The sequence below is a fragment of the Mirounga angustirostris genome, unplaced genomic scaffold, assembly GCF_029215605.1.
Source record: "Mirounga angustirostris isolate CCGP_5_RB_7025 unplaced genomic scaffold, mMirAng1.0.hap1 SCAF_15, whole genome shotgun sequence".
NCBI lineage: Eukaryota > Metazoa > Chordata > Mammalia > Carnivora > Phocidae > Mirounga > Mirounga angustirostris.
In genome coordinates this window covers 73,137,300-73,160,092 of record NW_026991723.1, presented here as the reverse complement: position 1 = coordinate 73,160,092, position 22,793 = coordinate 73,137,300, and the positions used below count along the sequence as shown (strand labels likewise).

Here is a 22,793-nt window from a genome sequence, read left to right as displayed (position 1 = left end):
GGGGGAGGTAAAGCAAAATCAAGGTGCTGTAAGAGAACTTAAATCTCACCTACCAGTCTTTAGATTAGTGAATCTAAACAAAACATTGCTTAAGTATACATCTAACATTGAGAAATGTGATCATATTGAAATAGGCGGAGTTACAGAATGAAAGAGACACCAGAAAGACCTGAAGGTGATCACCTCTGTGCAGTGGAAGCAGGAAAGGCCAAAGAACACCTTTTTTTTTTTTTTAAGATTTATTTATTTGACAGAGAGAGACAGAGCGAGAGAGGGAACACAAGCAGAGGGAGTGGGAGAGGGAGAAGCAGGCTTCCCGCCGAGCAGGGAGCCCGATGCGGGGCTCGATCCCAGGACCCTGGGACCATGACCTGAGCCGAAGGCAGATGCTTAACAACTGAGCCACCCAGGCGCCCCCAAAGAACACCTTTTAAAAATATATACTTTGGGGAACTTGGCTGGCTCAGTTGGTGGAGCGTGTAACTCTTGATCTTGGGGTCATGCGTTCAAACCCCATGTTGGGTATAGAGATTACTTTAAAAACTTTTTAATAAAATAAAAATAGGTACTTTAAAAACTGAGGTGAAATTCACATGACATAAAATTAACCATTTTAAAGTGAACAATTCAGTAGCATTTAAGTACAGTCACAAGGTCGTACAACCACCACCTCTATCTAGTCCCAAAACATTTCCATCCCCCCAAAAAGGAAACCCTGTACCCACTATGCACTAACAGTTCCCCTCCTTCTAGACCCTGGCAACCACCAATCAGCTTTCTGTCTCTATGAATTTACCTATTCTAGTGTTTCATATGAAAGGATTCATACAATATGTGATCTTTTGTCAGGCTTTTATCGCTTATTAAGTTTTCAAGGTTCATCCACATCGTATGATGAATCAGTACTTCATTTCTTTTTATGGCTGAATAATATTTCATTATACACACAGACACACACAAATAATTTGTTTATTGATTCATCTGTTGATGACCACCTGGGTTGTTTCCAACTTTTGGCTACCGTGAATAGTGCTGCTATGAATATATATATATATATATATATATTTGAGAATTTTCTTTTGAATATGGGAGTGGAAATGCTGGGTCATGTGGTAATTCTAAATTAACTTTACCTATATATTTTATGGGTTTAACAAACCCAAACATCTATGGTCAACTGATCTTTAACAAGGTTGCCAAGACCATTCAATGGGAAAAGAATAATCTATTTAACAAATGGTGCTGGGATAACTGGATATCCACATGCAAACAAATGAAGTTGGGCTTCTACTTCACACCATATATATATATATTAGCTCAAAATGGGTCAGAGACCCAACTATGAGAGTTAAATCTAAAAACCCTCAAAAAAGGGGCGCCAGGCTGGCTCAGTCAGAAGAGTATGCAACTCCTGATCTCGGGGTTGTAAGTTTGAGTTCCATGTTGGGTGTAGAGATTATTTTAAAAAATAAAATCTTGGGGCGCCTGGGTGGCTCAGTCATTAAGCATCTGCCTTCAGCTCAGGCCATGATCCCAGGGTCCTGGGATCGAGCCCTGCATTGGGCTCCCTGCTCTGCAGGAAGCCTGCTTCTCCTTCTCCCACTCCCCCTGCTGTGTTCCCTCTCTCGCTGCCTCTCTCTGTCAAATAAATTAAAAAAAAAAAACAAACTAAAAATAATAAATAAATAAAAATAAAATCTTAAAAAAATAAAAAGGGGTACCTGGGTGGTGCAGTCAATTAAATGTCAGACTCATGGTTTTGGCTCAGGTCGTGACCTTGGGGTTGTGAGACTGAGTCCCACGTTGGGTTCACGCTCAGCACGGACCTGCTTGAGTTTCTCTCTCCCTCTCCCTCTGCCCCTCCCCGCTTTGTTCTCTAAAATAAATAAATAAATCTTTAAAAAAATAAAAATACAAACCCTCTCGGGTGCCTGGATGGTTCAGTTGGTTAAGTATCTGACTCTTAATTTTCAGTCAGGTCATGATCTCAGGGTTGTAAGATCGAATCCCATGTTGGGCTCTGTGCTGGGTGTGGGTTCTGCTTAAGATTCTCTCTCAGGGCCCCTGGATGGCTCAGTTGGTTAAGCGGCTGCCTTCGGCTCAGGTCATGATCTTGGGTCCTGTGATCAAGGCCTACCTTGGGCTCCCTGCTAGGGGAGTCTGCTTCTCCCTCTGCCCCTCTTCCCCACTCATGCTCTCTCTCAAATAAATAAATAACATCTTAAAAAAAAAAATTCTCTCTCTTCCTCTCCCTCTGCCCCCTCAACTCTCTCTCTTTCAAAAAAAAAAAAAAACCCTCAAAAAAAAGTGAATCACAAATCTTTAAAACTTAGGTTTCACAAAAATTCTTAGATATGACCATGAAAAAGCACAAGCAACAAAGGAAAAAAAACTACAAATTGGACTTCATCAAATTCTAAAACTTTTGTGTTTCAAACTATATCATCAAAAAAGTGAAAAGATAACCCAAAAAACTGAGAAAACATATCTGCAAATAATACACTTCATAAAGGATATCCACTTTGTATCTGGAATATATAAAGAATTCTTAAAACTCAGTAAAAAAAAAGACAACCCAATTAAAATGTGCAAAGGACCCAAACAGATATTTCTTCAAGGAAGATGTACATGTAACCAACAAGCACATGAAAAAATGCTGAACACATCATTAGTCATTAGGAAAATGCAAATCAAAACCACAATGCGGTATCACTTCACACCCACTAGGATGGCTATTAAAACAAAAACAAAAATAAGGAGTGCTGGTAAGGCAAGAATACAAAGAAATAGAGACCTTCATACACTGCTAGTAGGAATGTCAATGGTATAGCTGCCGTGGAAAAATCTAGCAGTTCTTCAAAGAGTTAAACAGAGATTTACCACATGAGCCAGCATTGCAAAAGAAATGAAAACATGAGCCCACTATTCTGTTCATATCAAAGTCCAGAAAAGGGAAATCTATAGAGACAAAAAGTAGATCAATGGTTGCTTAGAGCTGAAGGCAGGCTGATGGGAGATATGGGGTTAACAGCTAACGGGTATGGGGTTTCTTTGTGAGGTGATGAAAACGTTCTAAAAGCAACTGTGGTGCTGGTTGCAAATATCTGTGAATAGGCTAAGAACTATTTAACTGTACACTTTAAATGGATGAATTGTATGGTATGTGAATTATTCCTCAATAAAGCTGTTAAAAAAATAAAAGCTACTGTTACATATAACAATAAATTGAATTAATTAAAATTTTCCCACAAAAAAATCCCAGGTCCAAACGGCTTCACTGATTTTTCGCAGGATATAAAATCAATACAAAAAAATTAACTGTATTTATGTATACTAGGAACAGATAATTCAAAAATAAAATTAAAGACAATAATTCCATTCACAATAGCATAAAGAATGAAATACTTCGGGGAAAAAGCATGAACCATAAAAGAAAGAATTGATGGATTAGCCTTTATCAATTCTAAAAAACTTTTGTAACTCAAAAGACATCAAGAAAATGAAAAGATAAGTCACACAGACTGAGAGAAAATATTTGCAAATCACATGCATCTAGAATTTATAAAGAATTTTGCAATTTAATAATAAAAAGACAAGTCAATTTATTTATTTATTTTTTTTTTTTTAAGATTTTATTTATTTATTTGAGAGAGAGAATGAGATAGAGAGCATGAGAGGGGGGAGGGTCAGAGAGAGAGGCAGACTCCCCGCTGAGCAGGGAGCCCGACGTGGGACTCGATCCAGGGACTCGATCCAGGGACTCCAGGATCATGACCTGAGCCGAAGGCAGTCGCTTAACCAACTGAGCCACCCAGGCGCCCCCAAGACAAGTCAATTTAAAGATGAGCAAAAGTTTTGAACAGTTCATCAATGTAAATAGCTATTAAGCACATGGAAAGATGCTCAACATTAAGGAAATACAAAGTCACAATAAGATATCACCACACACTCACCGGAATGGCTATAATATCAAAGACACTAATGTTTGTGACAACATGGATGAACCTAGACCCAGAAAGACAAATACTGCATGATCTCACTTTTAGTGGAATCCAGGAGCAGAGAGTAAAATGGTGGTTGCCAGGAGTTGGGAGTGAGAGAAATGGGGAGATGTTGGTCAAAGGGTACAAACTTTCAGCTATAAGATGAATAATTCCTGGGGATCTAATGTACAGCATTATGACTATAGTTAATAATACTGTATTGCATATTTGAAATTTGCTAAGAGTAGATCTTAAAATGTAGGATGATGAATGTGTTAATTAGCTTGATTATAGTTATTTAACAATGTATTTATATGTATCCAGTCATTCTGTTTTATACCTTAAATATATATAGTTTTTGTCAAGTATACCTCAATAAAGCTGTAAAAAAAAAAACAACATTAATAAGTTTCGGTGAGAATTTGGAGAAACTGGAACCTTCATACATTACTAATGAGAAGGTAAAATTAGTACAGCCACTTTAGCAAATGGTTTGGCAGTTTCTCAAAAGTTTTCTACTTACCATATGACCCAGCAATTCCACTCTTAGGAATCTATCTAAGAGAAATGAAAATATACATCCACCCAAATACATGTATGACCATACGCAGAGCAGCATTATTCATAATAGCCCAAAACTTAAAATAATCCAAATGTCCACCATCTGGTGAGTGGATAAATAATATGTAGTATATCCATACAGTCGAATACTATTCAGCAATAAAAAGGAACTGAACTACTGATACATGCTACAACATGAATGGATGAATCTCAAAAGCCTTATGGTAAGTGATGCCAGATACAAAAGACTATATACTGTTTGATTGCATTTACATCAACTATTCAGAAATCTATAGAGACAAAAAGCAAATCAGTGTTTGGCTAGCTGAGGGTAAAAATGGGGAATGATTACAATGAGACATGAGAGAATTTTCTGGCGTGATGGAAATTTCTCAAACTGGATTGTAAGTGATGGGTGTACAACTCTATAAATCTACTAAAAATCATGTTTAACCCTTATACTGGGTGGATTTTATGATATGTAAACTATCCCTCAATAAAACTGTTTAAAAAATAACTTTAAAATAGCTAGTAAGCACAATATCCTATCTCCTCCCTATATATTAAACAGGTGATCTTGTACAATTTATTTCCTTTCTATTCTAATGCTCAACCCTACAGTGGCCTCTACTGGCCAAAAGGAGATTTTGATTAGATGATCACTAGTTGCTTCAAGTTTTTCTATTTATAAAATATCCACTATATAAATTAGGTCAGAAATGGCTATGGTTTCTTAAAAGAGAAACCATACCAGGATATAAGGTCTAAATTGTGCCCCTTCAAAGGAAAGCAGATGGGATCAAGAGTAGGAACAAAAGGACATAAGAAGCAGAAGTAAACTCACTGTCGCTATAAGAAACCAGGTAAGAATATTTTTTTAAGTTACTCATTTATCTGACTGACTTCCCCTAGTCAATCCAGGAGCACATTCACAGAAAGATATAAATGGAAAGCCCATTACTACAGGTTAATGATACATAAATAAAATATAAATTAGTCATTTGACTCTCACCTTTGGAGGGCAGAGTAGCATAATGATTAAAAGAGCATGAGCCCAAGAGTTAGCTTGGATTCAAATTTTGGCTTCAACATTTCTTCACTATGTGACCTTGATTAATCCATTGGTGTCTCAGTTTCCATTTTTGTAAAATGGAGAAAATATTTTATCTCCAAGCACTGTTTGGAGTATTGTTGTTTTGTTTTGTTTTAAGATTTTATTTATTTATTTGACAGAGGCACAGCAAGAGAGGGAACACAAGCAGGGGGAGTGGGAGAGGGAGAAGCAGGCTCCCCGCTAAGCAGGGAGCCCAATGTGAGGCTTGATCCCCGGACCCTGGGATCATGACCTGAGCCGAAGGCAGACACTTAACAACTCCACCCCTGGAGTACTGCTCAACTCATAGCAATCATACAATGCATATTAGCTATAATTATTGTTATTTCAGTTTAGAAATTGACAATTTTTATTTTAAATGATCTTTAAGTCCAAAATATTATTTATAAAATATAAATTTGCCAACATTTACTGAGCATCTAGCTATGTCCAAAGCACTTTAAGTTTTATGAGGACATAGTTGTTGGAATACTAAAACACTAAAGACACTACTGAAAATGACTAAAGAGATAATTATTAACATTGAAAGATGTTATAATGTATAAGTGAAAAAGACTGCCAAACAGCAGTAATGCTATAATCCTGTTTTTATAAGCACACGTGTATATTTATATACATTCACAGAAATATATGACTCTAAACCAAAATCAACTAATGGTTGATTTCTCAGTAGTGTGATAAAGAAGTATCTTTATTTTGCTTAGGGGTACTTGGGTGGCTCAGTCAGGTAGGCGGCTGACTCTTGATTTTAGCTCAGGTCATGATCTCAGGGTCCTGGGATTGAGCCCCGTGTCAGGCTCCACACTCAGTGGGGAGTCTGCTTGAGATTCTCTCTCCCTCTCCCTGTGCCCCTCCCCCTGTTCATGCACTCTCTCTCTCTCTCTAAAATAAATAAATCTTGGGGTGCCTGGGTGGCTCAGTTGGTTAAGCGGCTGCCTTTGGCTCAGGTCACGATCCCAGGATCCTGGGATGGAGTCCCACATTGGGCTCCTTGCTCAGCGGGGAGTCTGCTTCTCCCTCTCCCTCTGCCCCTCTCCCCTACCCATGCTCTCTCTCTCTAATAAATAAATAAATAAATAAAATCTTAAAAAATAAATAAATAGGGGCACCTGGGTGGCTCAGTCGTTAAGCGTCTGCTTTTGGCTCAGGTCATGATTCCAGGGTCCTGGGATTGAGCCCTGCATCGGGCTCCCTGCTCAGTGGGAAGCTGCTTCTACCTCTCCCACTCCCCCTGCTTGTGTTCCCTCTCTCGCTGTGTCTCTCTCTGTCAAATGAATAAATAAAATCTTAAAAAAATAAATAAAAATAAATATTTAAAAAAAAGAAGTATTGGGGCGCCTGGGTGGCTCAGTCGTTAAGCATCTGCCTTCGGCTCAGGTCATGGTCCCAGGGTCCTGGGATTGAGCCCCGCATCGGGCTCCCTGCTCTGCGGGAAGCCTGCTTCTCCCTCTCCCACTCCCCCTGCTTGTATCTCCTCTCTCGCTGTGTCTCTCTCTGTCAAATAAATAAATAAAATCTTTAAAATAAATAAATAAATAAAATAAATTAAAAAAAGAAGTACCTTTATTTTGCTTTTTTTTAAGTGTATTTTCTGATTTTGTACCATGAGTTATTTAATACTACTGTACAAAAAAAAAAAAAGGTCGGGCGCTTGGGGGCTCAATCAGTTAAGTGTCTGACTCTTGGTTTTAGCTCAGGTCATGATCTCATGGGTTGTGAAACTGAGCTCTGCACTGGGCTCTGCGCTCAGCGGGGAGTCTGCTTGAAGATTCTCTCCTTCTGCTCCCACCCCCATTCTCGCACTCTAAAATAAATAAATCTTTAAAAAAAAAAAAAAAGGAAAAGTTGAAGAGACCTCAATGATTAGTAACATACACAGACTGGCTCAGATAATATGTAGGCCATTAGCATCCTGGATTAGAACTGGAAAGCAATGGGGGCCTGGGTGGCTCAGTGGGTTGGGCGTCTGCCTTCGGCTCAGGTCAGGATCCTGTGGTCCTGGGATCGAGTCCCGCATCCAGCTCCCTGCTCAGCGGGGAGTCTGCTTGTCCCTCTGCCCCTCCTCCCCGCTCATGCATGCTCTCTCTCAAAAATAAATGAATAAAATCTCAAAAAAAAAAAAAGGAACTGGAAAGCAAGATCTAGATGGCACAGAGTACACTGTGATCTTCAATTTATGAAGATTAAAGCAGAACAAAGAATGAATTACATTTATAGATCACTAAGTGAATTTTTTTTATTAGAATGTTATAATGTCTTAGTTTAAAGTGTTGTTTCTAATAAATACATGTGATAATTACCATTTGAGTAGTATTCTAAGAGTAGAAAATAGAAAAGATTCCCTTAAAATTCTCTGGCATAGTTAGAGGTACACAGGCAGAACAGAAAACTATGCAAAAGGTTCTCTTGGTTAAGGATTTCACAGAAAGCAGGATCATGGGGCCACAGGAGAGGGCCCCTGTTTCCTATTACAGTCATGGCAAGATCAAAGCAGAACCTTACTCTCAATAAATGAGGTGCAGCTGAGTTCAGCACTTCCTGTGTCCCAGGTGTTATTGGAAGGGCTATCTTAGTCCAACTAGTAGAAATAAAGTCCACCTAGGAGTCCTTTTGAATTACCTCTCTATTTCCAAGATTATCTTATGGGCTTCTCAGTCACGAAAAAAGGAAATTCTGACTTCGACTTCCCACTTGTTGGCTGAACAGTCAGAACTTACCAAACAGTAAGACCCACCTTCTGAAGACTTTGTGCTCTTTAACATCAATAGCCACTCAGATTCTACGGCTACAAACACAAGTCTTGATTATTTGGAGAGGAATGAAGTTAGAAGTAAATTTTCCTTGAATAATCAGTCAATTAATAAAATTGAAAACTCACCTGAAAACATTTTTACAAAATCATCAGTAGACATACTCATCACCACATCTGCCTGATCAGAGGGCTCTCCATATCCAACATTCCCACCTTTGCTTTTAAGATCAAGAAACCACGTTCCACCATCTTCACCTACACAAAATACAAAGATATAGAAAAAAATGCCAAAGAAGCCCCATTCTTCTTAAACTTAGTAACTGCTACAGTTAGAATAATTTTACATAATGCTGTTTTCCAGGTTAAAACCCTTGGGCCTCTATTAAATTCAGTAAATATTGATTAAGTACTTCCATGCCAGGCACTGGTCTAGGCTCTGAAGACCCTGGAGTAACATGGTTCTTACACAAGATGAAGTAGAGGGTAATGTGAAGTCAGGCAAGCCCCATGGAAGATGAGATTGAAAAGTCAGGTAAGAATTAGCCAGATGAGGAACTGAAAACAGTGCAGGAGGACTGAAGGTAGAAAGAGAATGAAGAGTGGCATGAGATGAGCTCATGAAGCAGCCCAGACGTAGGGGGTAGTGGGCCATCTGAAAGATTCACTGACTTCATCCTAAGGGATATGCCATGGAAGGAGAATGACATAAGGCTGGTATTTTAAATAGATCACCCTAAGAGCAGTGTGGAGAATATATTGGAGAGGGATAAAGAGGATGCAAAAGGCAAGTTAGGATGGTGTTTGGGTAGTTTGGGAACTTGAGGATGTGTGCCTGGATCAGGATTGTGGCGGTGGGATTGGGGAGAAGTAGGCATATTTGAGAGGTAACTTCAAAGCAGAAACACAAGACTCAGTAAATGAATATGATGAGGAAAAGGGACGGAGAGTGCATAAGAAATGATTTGCCAGTTTTTGGCTCAGGAAACCAGGTCAGTATGGCTGTATTTTGTCCTGAGAGAGGACTACTGAGAAGAGCAGATTGAATAGGCAGTGTCTGAGCCAGGTGTTGGGAATGGTGAGCTGTTTTAGACATTTTCAGATGGAGGCATCTTTGTGACAACCAAGTGAAAATGTCAAATGACGTCTGACGAGGCTAGAAATATAGATATGTAAGTAATCACTGCCTATGGTCACTGAAGCTGTGTGAGTGACTGAGGTTTCCTAGGGCAAGTCTGTAACTGACAAGGATGATTACAGACAAAGGAGGAAAGCAAGGAGAGCTGCTGCCAGGGAAGCCAAGGGCGGGAGCCTTTCCAGAAGGCAAGAGCAGTCAACAACTTCAAATGCCGTAGAGTGGTGACAAGGTAAGAATGACAAAGGCCCACTGATGATAAAGAGGTCACCCAGGACCTTGGTAATAGCATAATTCAGCGGAATGGAGAAATGCGATACCTGAGTAGAGTGAACTCTAGATGAAAAGAAGTTTGGCTCTGAAAGGGAGAGGAATGGTGGGGGTAAGAAGTGGGGTTGGGGGCGTTGTGTTTTGTTTTAAAGATGAAATAGACTTTGAGAATGTTAAATTATCACCAGAAAGCAGGCTGCAGCATACGCAGGTGAGAGAGAAGGCATAATTAACAGCACAAAGTCCCTTAGGAGGCCACAGGAAATGGGATCTACAACTTTGCTACTCAAAGTGCAATCTGTGGACTGCAGCCCTGTCAGAAATGCAGAATTCAGACCCTACCTGAGACATGCTGAATCAGACTCTGCATTTTAGCAGGGTCCCAGATGATCACTATGAACATTAAAGCTTGAGATGCATAAATCTAGAGCTGAGCTCTATTCTATTGGGAAGGAAGAAAGAACGATGCTCATTAACAGCTGATTCGGTATCAGAGGACAGGAAGCTGAAGCACTTTGTCTGCCAGTTTCTATTATCTCTGTGAAAGAGGAGGTGGGGTTATCTGCTGAAACTGGCAGGGAAGTGGTGAAGGGAGAGATGGGACATTTGTGGAGCACTGGGAAGTGTTAAAATAGTCACTGTGGAAAATGAGGCAGGAAGCTGACCACAGAAATACAGAATTCTGAGGCACACTGAGACCCCAGATGAAGAAGGGCGATGATGAATGTCTACTCATACAGATCTACTGGTAGCGTGATGGGTTTTTTCCATTTCCCCAGGAGTACGGAGCAGCCTGGATGCAACTGTGGGACAGTCAGATAGTGTGATTCATCCGGGACTAGGCTTTTTTTTTTTTAAAGATTTTTTATTTATTTATTTGAGAGAGAGAGAGCTCATGAGAGGGGGGGAGGGTCAGAGGGAGAAGCAGACTCCCCGTTGAGCAGGGAGCCCAATGTGGGACTCGATCCCGGGACTCCAGGATCATGACCTGAGCCGAAGGCAGTCGTTTAACCAACTGAGCCACCCAGGCGTCCCAGGACTAGACTTTTGATAGGTGGTGACATAAGTACAAAAAGGCCAGGAAATTTAGGATACAGGCAAGAGAATGATTAAAGCAATGGACCATGGGCGCTAAGGAGAAAAAAGGAAGAAGAGAGGAAACAGAGGAGACAAAGGAAAAAACCGATAATGTCAAAGTTTGCATTCAATGGGACTGAAGTAGCTAGTTCTTAAAGCTATCATTAATATGTGTTAATACTATGTTGAGAAGAAAAATATTGATAAGTTTGAAAACGCTGACTACATGCAGACTGACTTGAATAATTTCAGCTGACTACATGCAGACTGACTTGATTAATTTCAAAGATAAAAATGGCAAGGTGCCGTGGCTGATGATACATTACTGTATTACACCATATGTCATGATCCATATGCCCTCCTAAGTAGGATTTTCTCTCAACTACATATGCCAAAAATTTATTTAACACTGGAAGTCTATGTAATGAGATTTTATGTTACATGTGTCCATATGCACTGATATTAACTTAAAAAATATAAATCAGTAGTTATTTGCTATTCTTGAATGTCTACATTCTAGGGTTAAGGGTTCTGGATACAGCCAACTATCAAGGTGATTGCTATTGGAAGCTGATTTTCTTCTGAGGGAAATATCCTACTTTATTTCATAAAAGCACCACGTTCCCAGATATCCTCCTTACCTGAGAGCTCAAACTGATAAATCGCTTGAGTGGCTTTAACAACGTCATCATTGAGAGAGTCCTTAACAATTCTAAATGTTTCTGCCACGGCTCCAGAACGTGGTTTTGGTGGTGGCTGTGACTTCTCTTCTTTCAATTCCGGAACAGCATCTGTAAAATATTATTGATATAAATGGTTTGAAAGCCTGGGCAGTATAAGGCCACACACAGAATTAATTAATTAGCAGAAAAGACTTGCCACCAACTAGACTTGTTTGACAAAAATGACTTTAAATACATTTGGTGACATCAAAAGGCATAAATCAAATTGATGGAATAACATCCAAACGCATTAGTTATGATTACAAATGTAAATGGTTTATACTCTCCAAGTAAAAGGCTGACTCTCAGATTAGGTTAAAAAAAATCCAAACCACTACTAAACTGTAGTGGCTTTTTTGTTTGTTTTTTTAAAACAGACCTAAACACACTTTTAGGAGTAATAATTAATCACTCCTTTATTACCCCCTCCGAGTTCTAAAACCAAATGAGAAAAGAGACACTGGAGATCAGAACATCAACCATGTAAATCAATAAAGCTGAATTGGAGATTGTAGCTTGAATCAACAATCAAGTGAACTTCCTGATAACTTTGCCTCTAAACTAAACTTAGTTCCTTCATCCCTGGATTGAACCTGCTTCCTCCCATCAGGGCTTAGAAATGCCTTTGAAAGTAAAGATCATGTGAAGAACAGGGAAAACCTGCTCAGAAAGAAAGAACCTTCACAACAGTCTAAACCACACAGTCATTTCCTCTTCCAATTTCATCAGCCTCATGGTTCCTCCCACTGGATGAAGAGGGAGGTGAGACTATCAGCCTCACGAAAGCCCCCCCTGCCAAGAAACACAAGGCCAGGGGAATTACAGTATTTTTCAACTTGTATCCACTTAACCCACTAGCCATAACCATTCAGCACATAATGTGCCAGGGGATCTGCAGTCCATAGGACAATTCCCATAGCATGAAGCTGTCCCTCAATACCAACCTCTGTTCCTTTATTCATCCTCTGGGAACCACTTGTGGGTAGTTTGGCAGTTGCCCCAGAAACAAGTTGAGAACAATTCATTAATTAAATTAACTCCAAGGCCAATCTGTGCCCTAGGCTGAAATTTAACTCTCCATCTACTTCCCAACTCAACTTATACCCAGCCATACTGTCCAATATAACTCACCAAAGGTTATTAAATGAAATCTAACTGATAGCATAAAGATACTCCATGGTACAACAGAAGCAATATAAAAGTATCCCAAATTTGCTGGATATAAATTACTTTTCACTATGATGATTCCAGAGACAGACAAAAACAATAAAATCCTTCTCTTCTTACAAGTTAAAATCCAAACAGATATTAACGATGAAATCCTCAAGATCCAATGGAGCAAAGAAGATACACACTTTTTAAAAAACCTGGAGTCAATTTGTTATTATTTTTAAATTCATTACAGATAGTGCACCCCTTTACTGCCTACACCCAGAGCAAACAACCCTGACTGCCTTGCCCTTGGCATGGTGCTGCTTTTTATTGATGGGCAACATGTATGAACCATGACCATAAGTATACAGCTCAGAAAGTTCTCAGAGGAATTGGGGGATGGGCAGAAAGGGTCAAGGGGAGTGAAAGGTACAGGCTTTTCAGTTACGGAATGAGTAAGTCACAGGAATAAAAGGTGCAACATAGGGAATACAGTCGATGGTATTGTAATAACGCTGTATGGTGACATATGGTGGCTACACTTGTGCTGAGCACAGCATAACGTATAGAGTTGTCCAATCACTATGTTGTACACCTGAAACTAATGTAATACTCTGTGTCAACTATACTTCAATAAATTTTTAAGAAGTTATCAGTAAGTGACTATACTGTGTCATCATCACCTAGGTCAAGGAAGAGGACATAACAAGTCCCCCAGAAGCCTGTGGTGTCAAAGAGATCACAGCAAAATCTTTAAAGTTTTTTATGTAAATTGCATAATTTATCACCTGGAATATTTAGACATGGCCTGATGACTCTTCACAAGAGAATAAAACTGCAGGAGACAAAAAACAAATCAGTAGTATATTTGAAAGGTACTGTCATTAGACTACAAATATGTAAGCTTTACTGAGAAAGAACATTTCAGTAACAACAACAAGAAAAGATACATGGCCAGCAGCCCCTGTCATAGCCTCTCCTAACTTCACACTTAAATAAATATAAACATGTGAACAAATACTAAACATCACCTAGACTCACAATCTACGGTCAGAATCTAGGAAGAAATGTTCAGTAACTCTAAAGTAGACAGAGTCAGCCGAAGAACACAGGAATGCCTATGCTTTGCTTCCTGAAAGATCTCAGAGAAAGAATAGCTCTGCTCACCTAAACAAGGAAGATAAGTTTTCGCATTTTTAAAACACTGGACCAGACTCTGGGCTTGTGCCAGCTAGAAGACTAGGATCTGTCCCTCTGTTCTATAATGCCACCTTTTAGGAACTCCTCCATCTTTCAAATCCAATTTCAAAGCTTGTGGTTTCCAAATACCAGAGGAGCAGACAGTAGAGGGAGCCTTGATAGTGGTTCATCCTGCAAAGTACATGCCTCAAAGCATGATGGATAAAAATGGGGAGGGGAAGAACCCTGGGAGCAGGGCACGCAGGGGACAGTAGGAAGTAAAAGAAGGTCCCATGTCAGTCTTGCACACTGGCACTAGCTATATGCCTAACAGGTACCACAACAGAAGCTACAGCTTTGAGAAAGGAATTCCACCAGATGGACAAGGAGTGGAGCCAAAAGCAAGCTACGCATCTCTGTCATCTGGCTCTGCTAGCTCTAGAGATAGCTCCTAATATGAAGATGAATTAACAGGGGGAAAAAAATAACCTGATGCCCATGAAAAACAATGTACCACAAGGTAAAGGAAAATTATCCTGAAGAGAAAACAACCTATCTCTAAAAATAATTTACTATGAAACTCACAAGGATTCCTCCACATGAAAACTCTATGAAACAGGGGCACAGAGTCATATATAACTGGCTGGGATGAAAAGCCAATGGAATAAAATGAAAAAGGAAATAGGGAACATGAGAAACAAAACATACAACAGCAAAATTAAAATAAACATTATAGGCCATAGGGAAGAGATGAAAGTGGCAAAAGTCTTTTTTTAATGGAGGCTCCACGCCCAACGTGGGCCTCAATTCACAACCCCAAGATCAAGAGTCACGTGCTCTACCGACTGAGCCAGGCCGGCACCCTGTCAAAGTCTTATCAGTAGAGTTCAAACTTGAAAAGGTCTCCCAGAACACAGAAGCAAAGAACCGTAAGATAGAAATAAGAAAAGATGGTGACAACTACAGGGTAAAGGAAAAGGACAGCCAGGCTAAGAATAAGTGTTTCTGGGGAGAACCCAGAACAACTGTAACAGAAGCAATTAAAACTAGAACTAAAGAAAAACAACAACAACAGCAACAACAACAATAAACTGAACCAACAAATAAGAATCTGTGGGCTCCCTGCATTGCAACGCGGTGGTGCCAGGAGGGGAGATCAATGAAAAAACGACAGTATTGTTTTTAATATGAGAAAAACCATGAATTTGAAGTTATGTGCATAGTTTATACTTCACAGTTACAAATACATTATATAAAACAAATACACACAGCACAAATAACCAGAAAAGGTGCAATCAAATAGGATTATTAAATAGAAAGGTGAGCCGTTCCCACTTGAGAAATGAGGGATTACACGCAGACCTCGGAGAGAGGAAGTGTGAAGTCAACATAGAGTGGATGTGGATATGGACTAAAAAGTCACCTGAAAGAGATGTTAGATCCCAGGCCAGATATACTGGACTATCACCTATATGAATATATTAATATATCTACAGAAAATACTGAATAGAATTGCAATGAACGAGGAAGAATAGGGACAAGAGAGCTACAGTAGCAAATGCTCTCTCCAGCATCATATGGGGAAGAGAAGCTTTAGCCAAAGGAATGTGAGTATTGTGACCTCAAGGATGAGGGTATCCCTCATGTGGAGATGGATATATGGATTGCAGCAACGCACTTGACATATTCTGATCCCAAAGGCAAAATCACTCCTATTGAAATTTGATGCTAATAAACATTTATCTTACATTTTACTTATTTAACCTCTCTTGTTCTGATTCCACGGTCATGAAACAACCTTCTGATTATGATTCTGTTCCCTGTCATTATGACCCAAGGGAGAGAATAGCTGATCATAGCAACTACACGCTTAGTCCATGAGATGGCAACTCCTCATTACAAATTAATAAATTGGATTACTGGGGGGAAATATGCTAATTTAAAGGACTTTAAAGTATTCGGGAGTTAGAAAAGCAATTTAAATCTACTGGTTAAGGTTATGGGCTTTGCAATTGGAGAACTATGAATTTAAATCCTGCTTCTGCCACCCACATGATCTCAGATGTAAAATGAAGATAATAACACTTGACTTGTAGTTTCATAAGTGTTAAATGAGACAATGAATGCAAAGGACTTAGCATAGTGTTTGATACATAGGAGTGCCCCATAAATATTTGTTGAAAAACAAAATGAATATACGTGATCAATAAGTGGTTCTTATTAATTTAAATTTGGAATTTAAATGAGCTCAGATCCAATGTTAAGGTGATGATCAAAAATTAGAATTCTGCTCTTGCCTAACCTGAAGACTAGACTCTTTCAGACTTTGATAAGCTGTATATTTTTCAAGTTTTTTATGATACAAAAGAAAAGTTGCCATTTTTATTAAATAAGTTCTTAAACTATCTCCAAGAATTTGGACAAAGAAAAGATAAAGCTAGAAAAGAGTAAGCCAGAAAAAAGGATGGCACTAAAATGCACTGTGGTATAAGGTTCTATAAATCTGCTATGAAGGTAGAGAGGAAATTTGTTCTTAAGTTTTCTAGCAGCCATCTAAAGAATCTGTGATCACTTAGGAGATTCACAGTGTCTATAAGATAAAAATAAGGTAAGGGTCCAGGAGAAGCACAGCTATTCTTGTTAATAAAGCATGAGAGAGATTCTTCTCATGGGTATTTGTTGTTGTTGTTGTTGTTTTAAGATTTATTTATTTGAGAGAGCGAGAATGAGAGAGAGAGTACATGAGAGGGGGGAGGGTTAGAGGGAGAAGCAGGCTCCTCGCTGAGCAGAGAGCCCGATGCGGGACTCGATCCAGGGACTCCAGGATCATGACCTGAGCCGAAGGCAGTCGCTCAACCAACTGAGCCACCCAGGCGCCCCAGCTCATGGGTATTTGTTAAAGAGTGTTTCTTCTGACATCTTTCAGTAAGCTAGTGGCATAATGTCGAACACAAAGACTGAACTCTGGACCAATTATAAAAACAAAATAAAGTAAAACCAAAACCTCCTTTGAAGTTAATTTCTCCCATAAAGTAGTCACACAGCACAAACTCTGAGAATGGTGTTAGGTGTACTTTGATGTGACACATTTTCCCTCAAGATAAAATAATACATCAACATGAAATACCTAAAGACAGTGCCAAGGAAAAGAAATAAAACCTTAAAAAGGGTTTGTTTTCTTTTTAGACTTTTTAAATTATCAAATGAAAAGAATATATTAATAACTTCTTACCGGTAGAAGGAAAAGACAACCATTCTTTTTTTTTTTTTTTTTAAGATTTTATTTATTTATTTGACACAGAGAGAGAGAGAGTGAGAGCAGGAACACAAGCAGGGGCAGAGGGAGAGGGAGAAGCAGGCTTCCCGCAGAGCAGGGAGCCCGATGTGGGACTCGATCCCAGGACCCTGGGATCATGACCTGAGCCAAAGGCAGACGCTTAACGGCTGAGCCACCCAGGCGCCCCTAAAAGACAACCATTCTTGCTTGAATTAACTAAGCCCACATATTACTTGTCTAGTTTAAATTACAAAACAGTTTAAAAGCATAAGGCAGAAATGTCCAATTTTATATTCTGAAAGAAATACATACTTAGCATCTTTATTTTCCTACATAAAGTATGTTCTACGTCTTACCATGTGATTCCATTTTCTTGGTAATTGTATCTGGGTATTCATCTAAGAAGAAATCTGGTAACAAAGGATGGCCTGGAAAATAGACCCCAAAAATACTCAGGTTACTATGACAACATCAATACATTAAAATTTTAACACCTGTTTAATGAACATTATATCTGTTTTTATTGTAATGATCATTCTTGTGCAATGGAAAAGACTCCCGTGAGAACTGTCAAACTACTTGACCTTCACAAAGCTAAAATACTTTTCCCATCACCAAGTTATCCTCCTCTCCTATGGCAAATTTCATCTCTAAGATCCAACCAAAGAGCCACCTGTTACGTTAAGCCCTCAACTGCTGTCCCAGGAGGCTTTGCCCCCTCTTCATCTATCTATGCAACCCTTCTGTCCTACATCCCTCCAAAGTGCTAAGGACTCATTTCTTACCTGGCCCCCTGAGAGAAGGGGGTTCCTCATTAAGAAGGACTTGTTTCCCATCTCTGTCTCTCCCTCTCAGAAGATTAAAAAAACTGGAGGTCAGGAATGCATTGGTCTTTGTTATATCCTAATGCTTATCAAAGTACCTATTCATCTTATGTTCTCTACACTTGATAGGATTTTTAATCTTAAATCAAATTTAAGATTTTGTGCACAATGACACTGTGTCTTTAAAACCTAAACTGATAATTACACTGTCTCAGGACCCAGAAGACCTGCATCTTGTTCAGGTTCTGCCATTTATTAGCTGACTGCTCTTACGCAAAGACTAATCTCTCTGAGCCTGTTTTTCTACTGTAAATATTAACTACTGAGTACTGCGATTGTCATATGCTGGGCACTGTGCCAAGCACATTATACACATTATTGCATTTCATTCTTACAAAAATCCTGTATGGAAGCTATTCCTTTAATCTTACCAGTAAGAAAAGAGACGCTCACAGAAAGTGGGTGACGTGCCAGAGGTCACACAGCTTGTGAGCAGCTGAGCTGGAATCTGAACCTGGTTTGTCTTCTCCCAAACTCCATGCTCTTAATCCCTAAACAACACTGCTTCCCTCACAGGATTGCTGTGAGGGTTAAATAGATAATGTATATAAAACTGCTTTGTAAAACCATAAAGAGCTATTTAATTCAGTTCAAACTGAAGAGACAGGGATGACACAAATATAAACATGGGGAAGCGCAACCTAATGAATAGTATTTAGAACACACTTTTGCAGCAATAAATAGAACTCCTGCTTATGCCTACATTGTCTACTATTTAATACAGATTATGTTTCATACATAAAGTAAAAATGCCTGATCATCACCATCATGACTGCAATTTCAGAGAGGAAGAATGATTTTTGAAGAAGGAGGCCATCTGAGAACTTCTCAGATCATACTCTTGTACAAAGGGCAGACTGTGTTCCCTCGTCTTCACCATCCATCAGTAAGCTAGCTACTCTAAGAGACTGCACTTAAGAGAAAAACATTTGGAAAGAGTCCATATTCCTAAAAAGTTTTCAGAGAAAACGCACTCCTGTACCACCTATTAGCACATCCTTGAATAAAGTCTTTATATGTGATTTTAAGATCAACTTTAAAAACCAATTTTCATTTTTAGTTTCAAGATTTGGAAATGGCTAATAGCTGATGTGCCTTCTCTATCTGTCCATCCCTTTAAAAGTCTTCAATTCACTTCCATTTTTCCTTTCTCTCTTTTTGAAGTTGTGCTGGTATGGTCTTCCCCTTCGTTGGGAGGATACTTTTAAAAGAACATATTCGGGGGCGCCTGGGTGGCTCAGTCGTTAAGTGTCTGCCTTTGGCTCAGGTCATGATCCCAGGGTCCTGGGATCGAGCCCCGCATCAGGCTCCCTGCTCACCAGAAGCCTGCTTCTCCCTCTCCCACTCCCCCTGCTTGTGTTCCTGCTTTTGCTATCTTTCTCTGTCAAATAAATAAATAAAATCTTAAAAAAAAAAAAAAAGAACATATTCGTTTTATGATCACACAAACTTGCACACAAAACAGATGTATGTTCATTGTAGGAAATGTAGAAAAATACATCACTACTTTTAAAAACTGGAAGCATTACCTGGCTTAATTGCATAGATGTCAAAATCTTTTATTCCTTCTTCTCTTAAGATATTTTCATCAATAATAAAGTTTCCAGTAAAACTTTTTGGCTTTTTAAAAATGGAATAGGCAGCATCTGCAATGATATCAACTTTTCTACACTGGCTTTCAATACCAGATCCTCCCAGCATATCCATAGCAGCGGTGTGGATGGCTGTGGAGAGAACACACACAGAGAACTCCAAATGAAAACAAGAGGACTGTGGAAGTAACAAACAAGACAGCTGATCGCTTTACTTCACAGGTGATGAAAACAAGCTCCAGAGAGCTTAAGGGATTTGCCAAATGTTCTGACATGACTGGGTAGAACACACATTCCTTACTGTACACAACACTGCTTTGTGAGACTCACTGCAAAGTTCAATTAGACCTCTGATTCAGAATGCTCAAGAATTTGCATATGAGTACTGAAAGTTAAGAGAGCCAAGAAGGTGTAACAGAAAAAGCACTGAGCAGTAAGGCAGGTGAGCGGGACTTTTATGCCAACTATGTGCTTTTTGGTAAGTCACTTTAACCTCTATGGGCCTCAGTTCCCTGTCTCTAAATATGGAGCTCATTCCCTAAATTTATTGTCTCACCCCTCTATTAGAATATAGGGGCAGGGGCGCCTGGGTGGCTCAGTCGTTAAGCGTCTGCCTTCGGCTCAGGTCATGATCCCAGGGTCCTGGGATCGAGCCCTGCATCAGGCTCCCTGCTCCGCAGGAAGCCTGCTTCTCCCTCTCCCTCTGCCCCTGATTGTGTTCTCTCTCTCGCTGTGTCTCTCTATCACATAAATAAATAAAATCTTAAAAAAAAAAAAAGAATATAGGGGCGGAGGAAGAGGGAGAAGGAGACTCCCTGCTAAGCAGGGAGCCCCATGCAGGTCTCCATTCCAGGACCCTGGGATCATGACCTGAGCCGAAGGCAGACACTTCACTGACTGAGCCACCCAGGCACCCTTGTTTTAGGTGCATGTGATTTTTAAATTCTATGTTTTTTTTTTTATTCTTATGTTAATCCCCATACATTACATCATTAGTTTTAGATGAAGTGTTCCATGATTCATTGTTTGTGCACAACACCCAGTGCTCCATGCAGAATGTGCCCTCCTCAATACCCACCACCAGGCTAACCCATCCTCCCAGCCCCCTCCCCTCTAGAACCCTGTTTGTTTTTCAGAGTCCATCGTCTCTCATGGTTCGTCTACCCCTCTGATTTCCCCCGCTTCATTCTTCCCCTCTCGCTACCTTCTTCTTCTTCTTTTTTTTTTTTCTTAACATATATTGCATTATTTGTTTCAGAGGTACAGATCTGAGATTCAACAGTCTTGCACAATTCACAGCGCTTACCAGAGCACATACCCTCCCCAGTGTCTATCACCCAGTCACCCCATCCCTCCCACCCCACCCCCCACTCCAACAACCCTCAGTTTGATTCCTGCGATTAAGAATTCCTCATATCAGTGAGATCATATGATACATGCCTTTCTATGTTTTTTTTAATGAAGTAACTTGAAATTCTGCCATTCATAGTACACTATTAATTATACATTGTCAAAGTTGTGAACAGTAACTTATCTCAGTTTACTTATATTTTAGCTTATATTTTGAACAATGAAAATCAACTTGTTTAAGTACTTTAGGTTTCAGTCTCTAGTAATTTAAAGTTCTCTCCATACCACTGTTAAACCATCATTTTAAATCATTACATACTGGAATAGATTACATAATTTACGATGAAAAGTTTGTAGCTTTTAAGAGCCATTGACCCCTTTCCTTTCATTCAACACATAGTGATAGAGTCCTTACTATAAGTCAGGCATTATTGTAGGGATTGGGAACAAATGAGTTGATAAACAGACAAAAGCCCCTACCTTCATGGTGATTACATTCTAGCATACATCCCTACTTCAAAGACAACACAATTAACTTGGGGAATTTCCTAAAAGCACTAAGTTAGAAAATATGTCCCTACCTTATAACTACAGTTCCTTTACTAGGAAGAAATTTTTTTGCTTAACCAAGTTGAGGAGCTCTGGTTTTGCTCTTGATGTGATACCTTATTAATAAAAAATGGCAGATAATATTTATCAAGTGCGCCCTATGCTGGGCATGTTGCTACATACTTTAGATAAGTTATCTGAATGAATTCTATGAGGTAGGTACTGTTATCATTCTCATTTTACAGAAGAGAGCACTCATGCACGGAGGGGCTAAGTAACTTGTCCAAGATTACAGGAGCCAGAATTCAAACACTTAACAGCTTGACTTGACTTCAGAGCCAGGATCTTAACCACCATGAAACTAAAGGGCATTCTTAGAGTTCAGTTATCTCGCTCCCATAAACTGTAGAATTTTCCTTTTTCTTTTTGAGAGACAGAGAGCAAGCGCACATGCACACAGGCAGGGGGAGGGGGAAAGGGACAGGGAGAGAGAGAATCCCAAGCAGGCTCCATGCCCAGCGCAGAGCCTGACATGGGCCCTGATCTCAGGACCCTGAGGTCATGACCCAAGCCGAAACCAAGAGTTGGACACTTAACCGACTGAGCCACCCAGGCACTCGAACTGTAGAATTCTTCTAAAAATATTTCAATATAGGAGCACCTGGCTGGCTCAATCAGGAGGGCATGCAACTCTTGATCTCTGGGTCGTGAGTTTGAGCCCCACGTTTGGTGCAGAGATACTTAAAATAAATAAACTTTTGGGGTGCCTGGGTGGTTCAGTCAGTTAAGCAGTTGCCTTTGGCTTGGGTCGTGAGATCCCAGGGTCCTGGGATCAAGCCCTGCGTTGGGCTCTCTGCTCAGTGGGGAGCCTGCTTCCCCCTCTCCCTCTGCCCCTCCTCCAGCTTGTACTCTCTCTCACTCTCTCTCTCTCACTCTCTTAAATGAATGAAAAATCTAAAAAAATAAACTTTTAAAAAAAGATTTCAATATAGTGCACCTTAAAACTATATGCATATGTATATACTTAGTCTCATTATAGACTACATGAATGGTGTAAGAATTCTTAAAACTCTAAATTAAGAATATGTCATGGATGTATACATATGTTGTGTGTGTTCATATGTATAGACACATATACACAACCTAAGAACAATGAATGATTTCCCCAAACCTATCTTTACTTCAGTAATCTTTCTATG

The 22,793-nt window shown here is 39.6% G+C and overlaps 1 protein-coding gene across 4 annotated transcripts in view; it reads right to left on the bottom strand.

Moving 5' to 3' along the window:
• The window catches only part of HSDL2 (hydroxysteroid dehydrogenase like 2), a 64,028-nt gene that overhangs the window by 4,920 nt on the left and 36,315 nt on the right, over positions 1-22,793 (bottom strand). For 3 of the 4 annotated variants that reach the window (XM_045882940.3, XM_064579200.1, XM_045882939.3), the window contains exons 7-10: positions 19,633-19,827; positions 17,576-17,647; positions 11,531-11,680; positions 8,537-8,665 (exon numbers count right to left, since the gene is read on the bottom strand). In XM_045882940.3, coding sequence (XP_045738896.1) covers positions 8,537-8,665; positions 11,531-11,680; positions 17,576-17,647; positions 19,633-19,827 — 546 coding nt within the window. Of the gene's footprint in view, positions 1-8,392; positions 8,444-8,536; positions 8,666-11,530; positions 11,681-17,575; positions 17,648-19,632; positions 19,828-22,793 lie in introns of all 4 variants that reach the window. The other variant, XM_064579199.1, reaches the window with a different exon arrangement.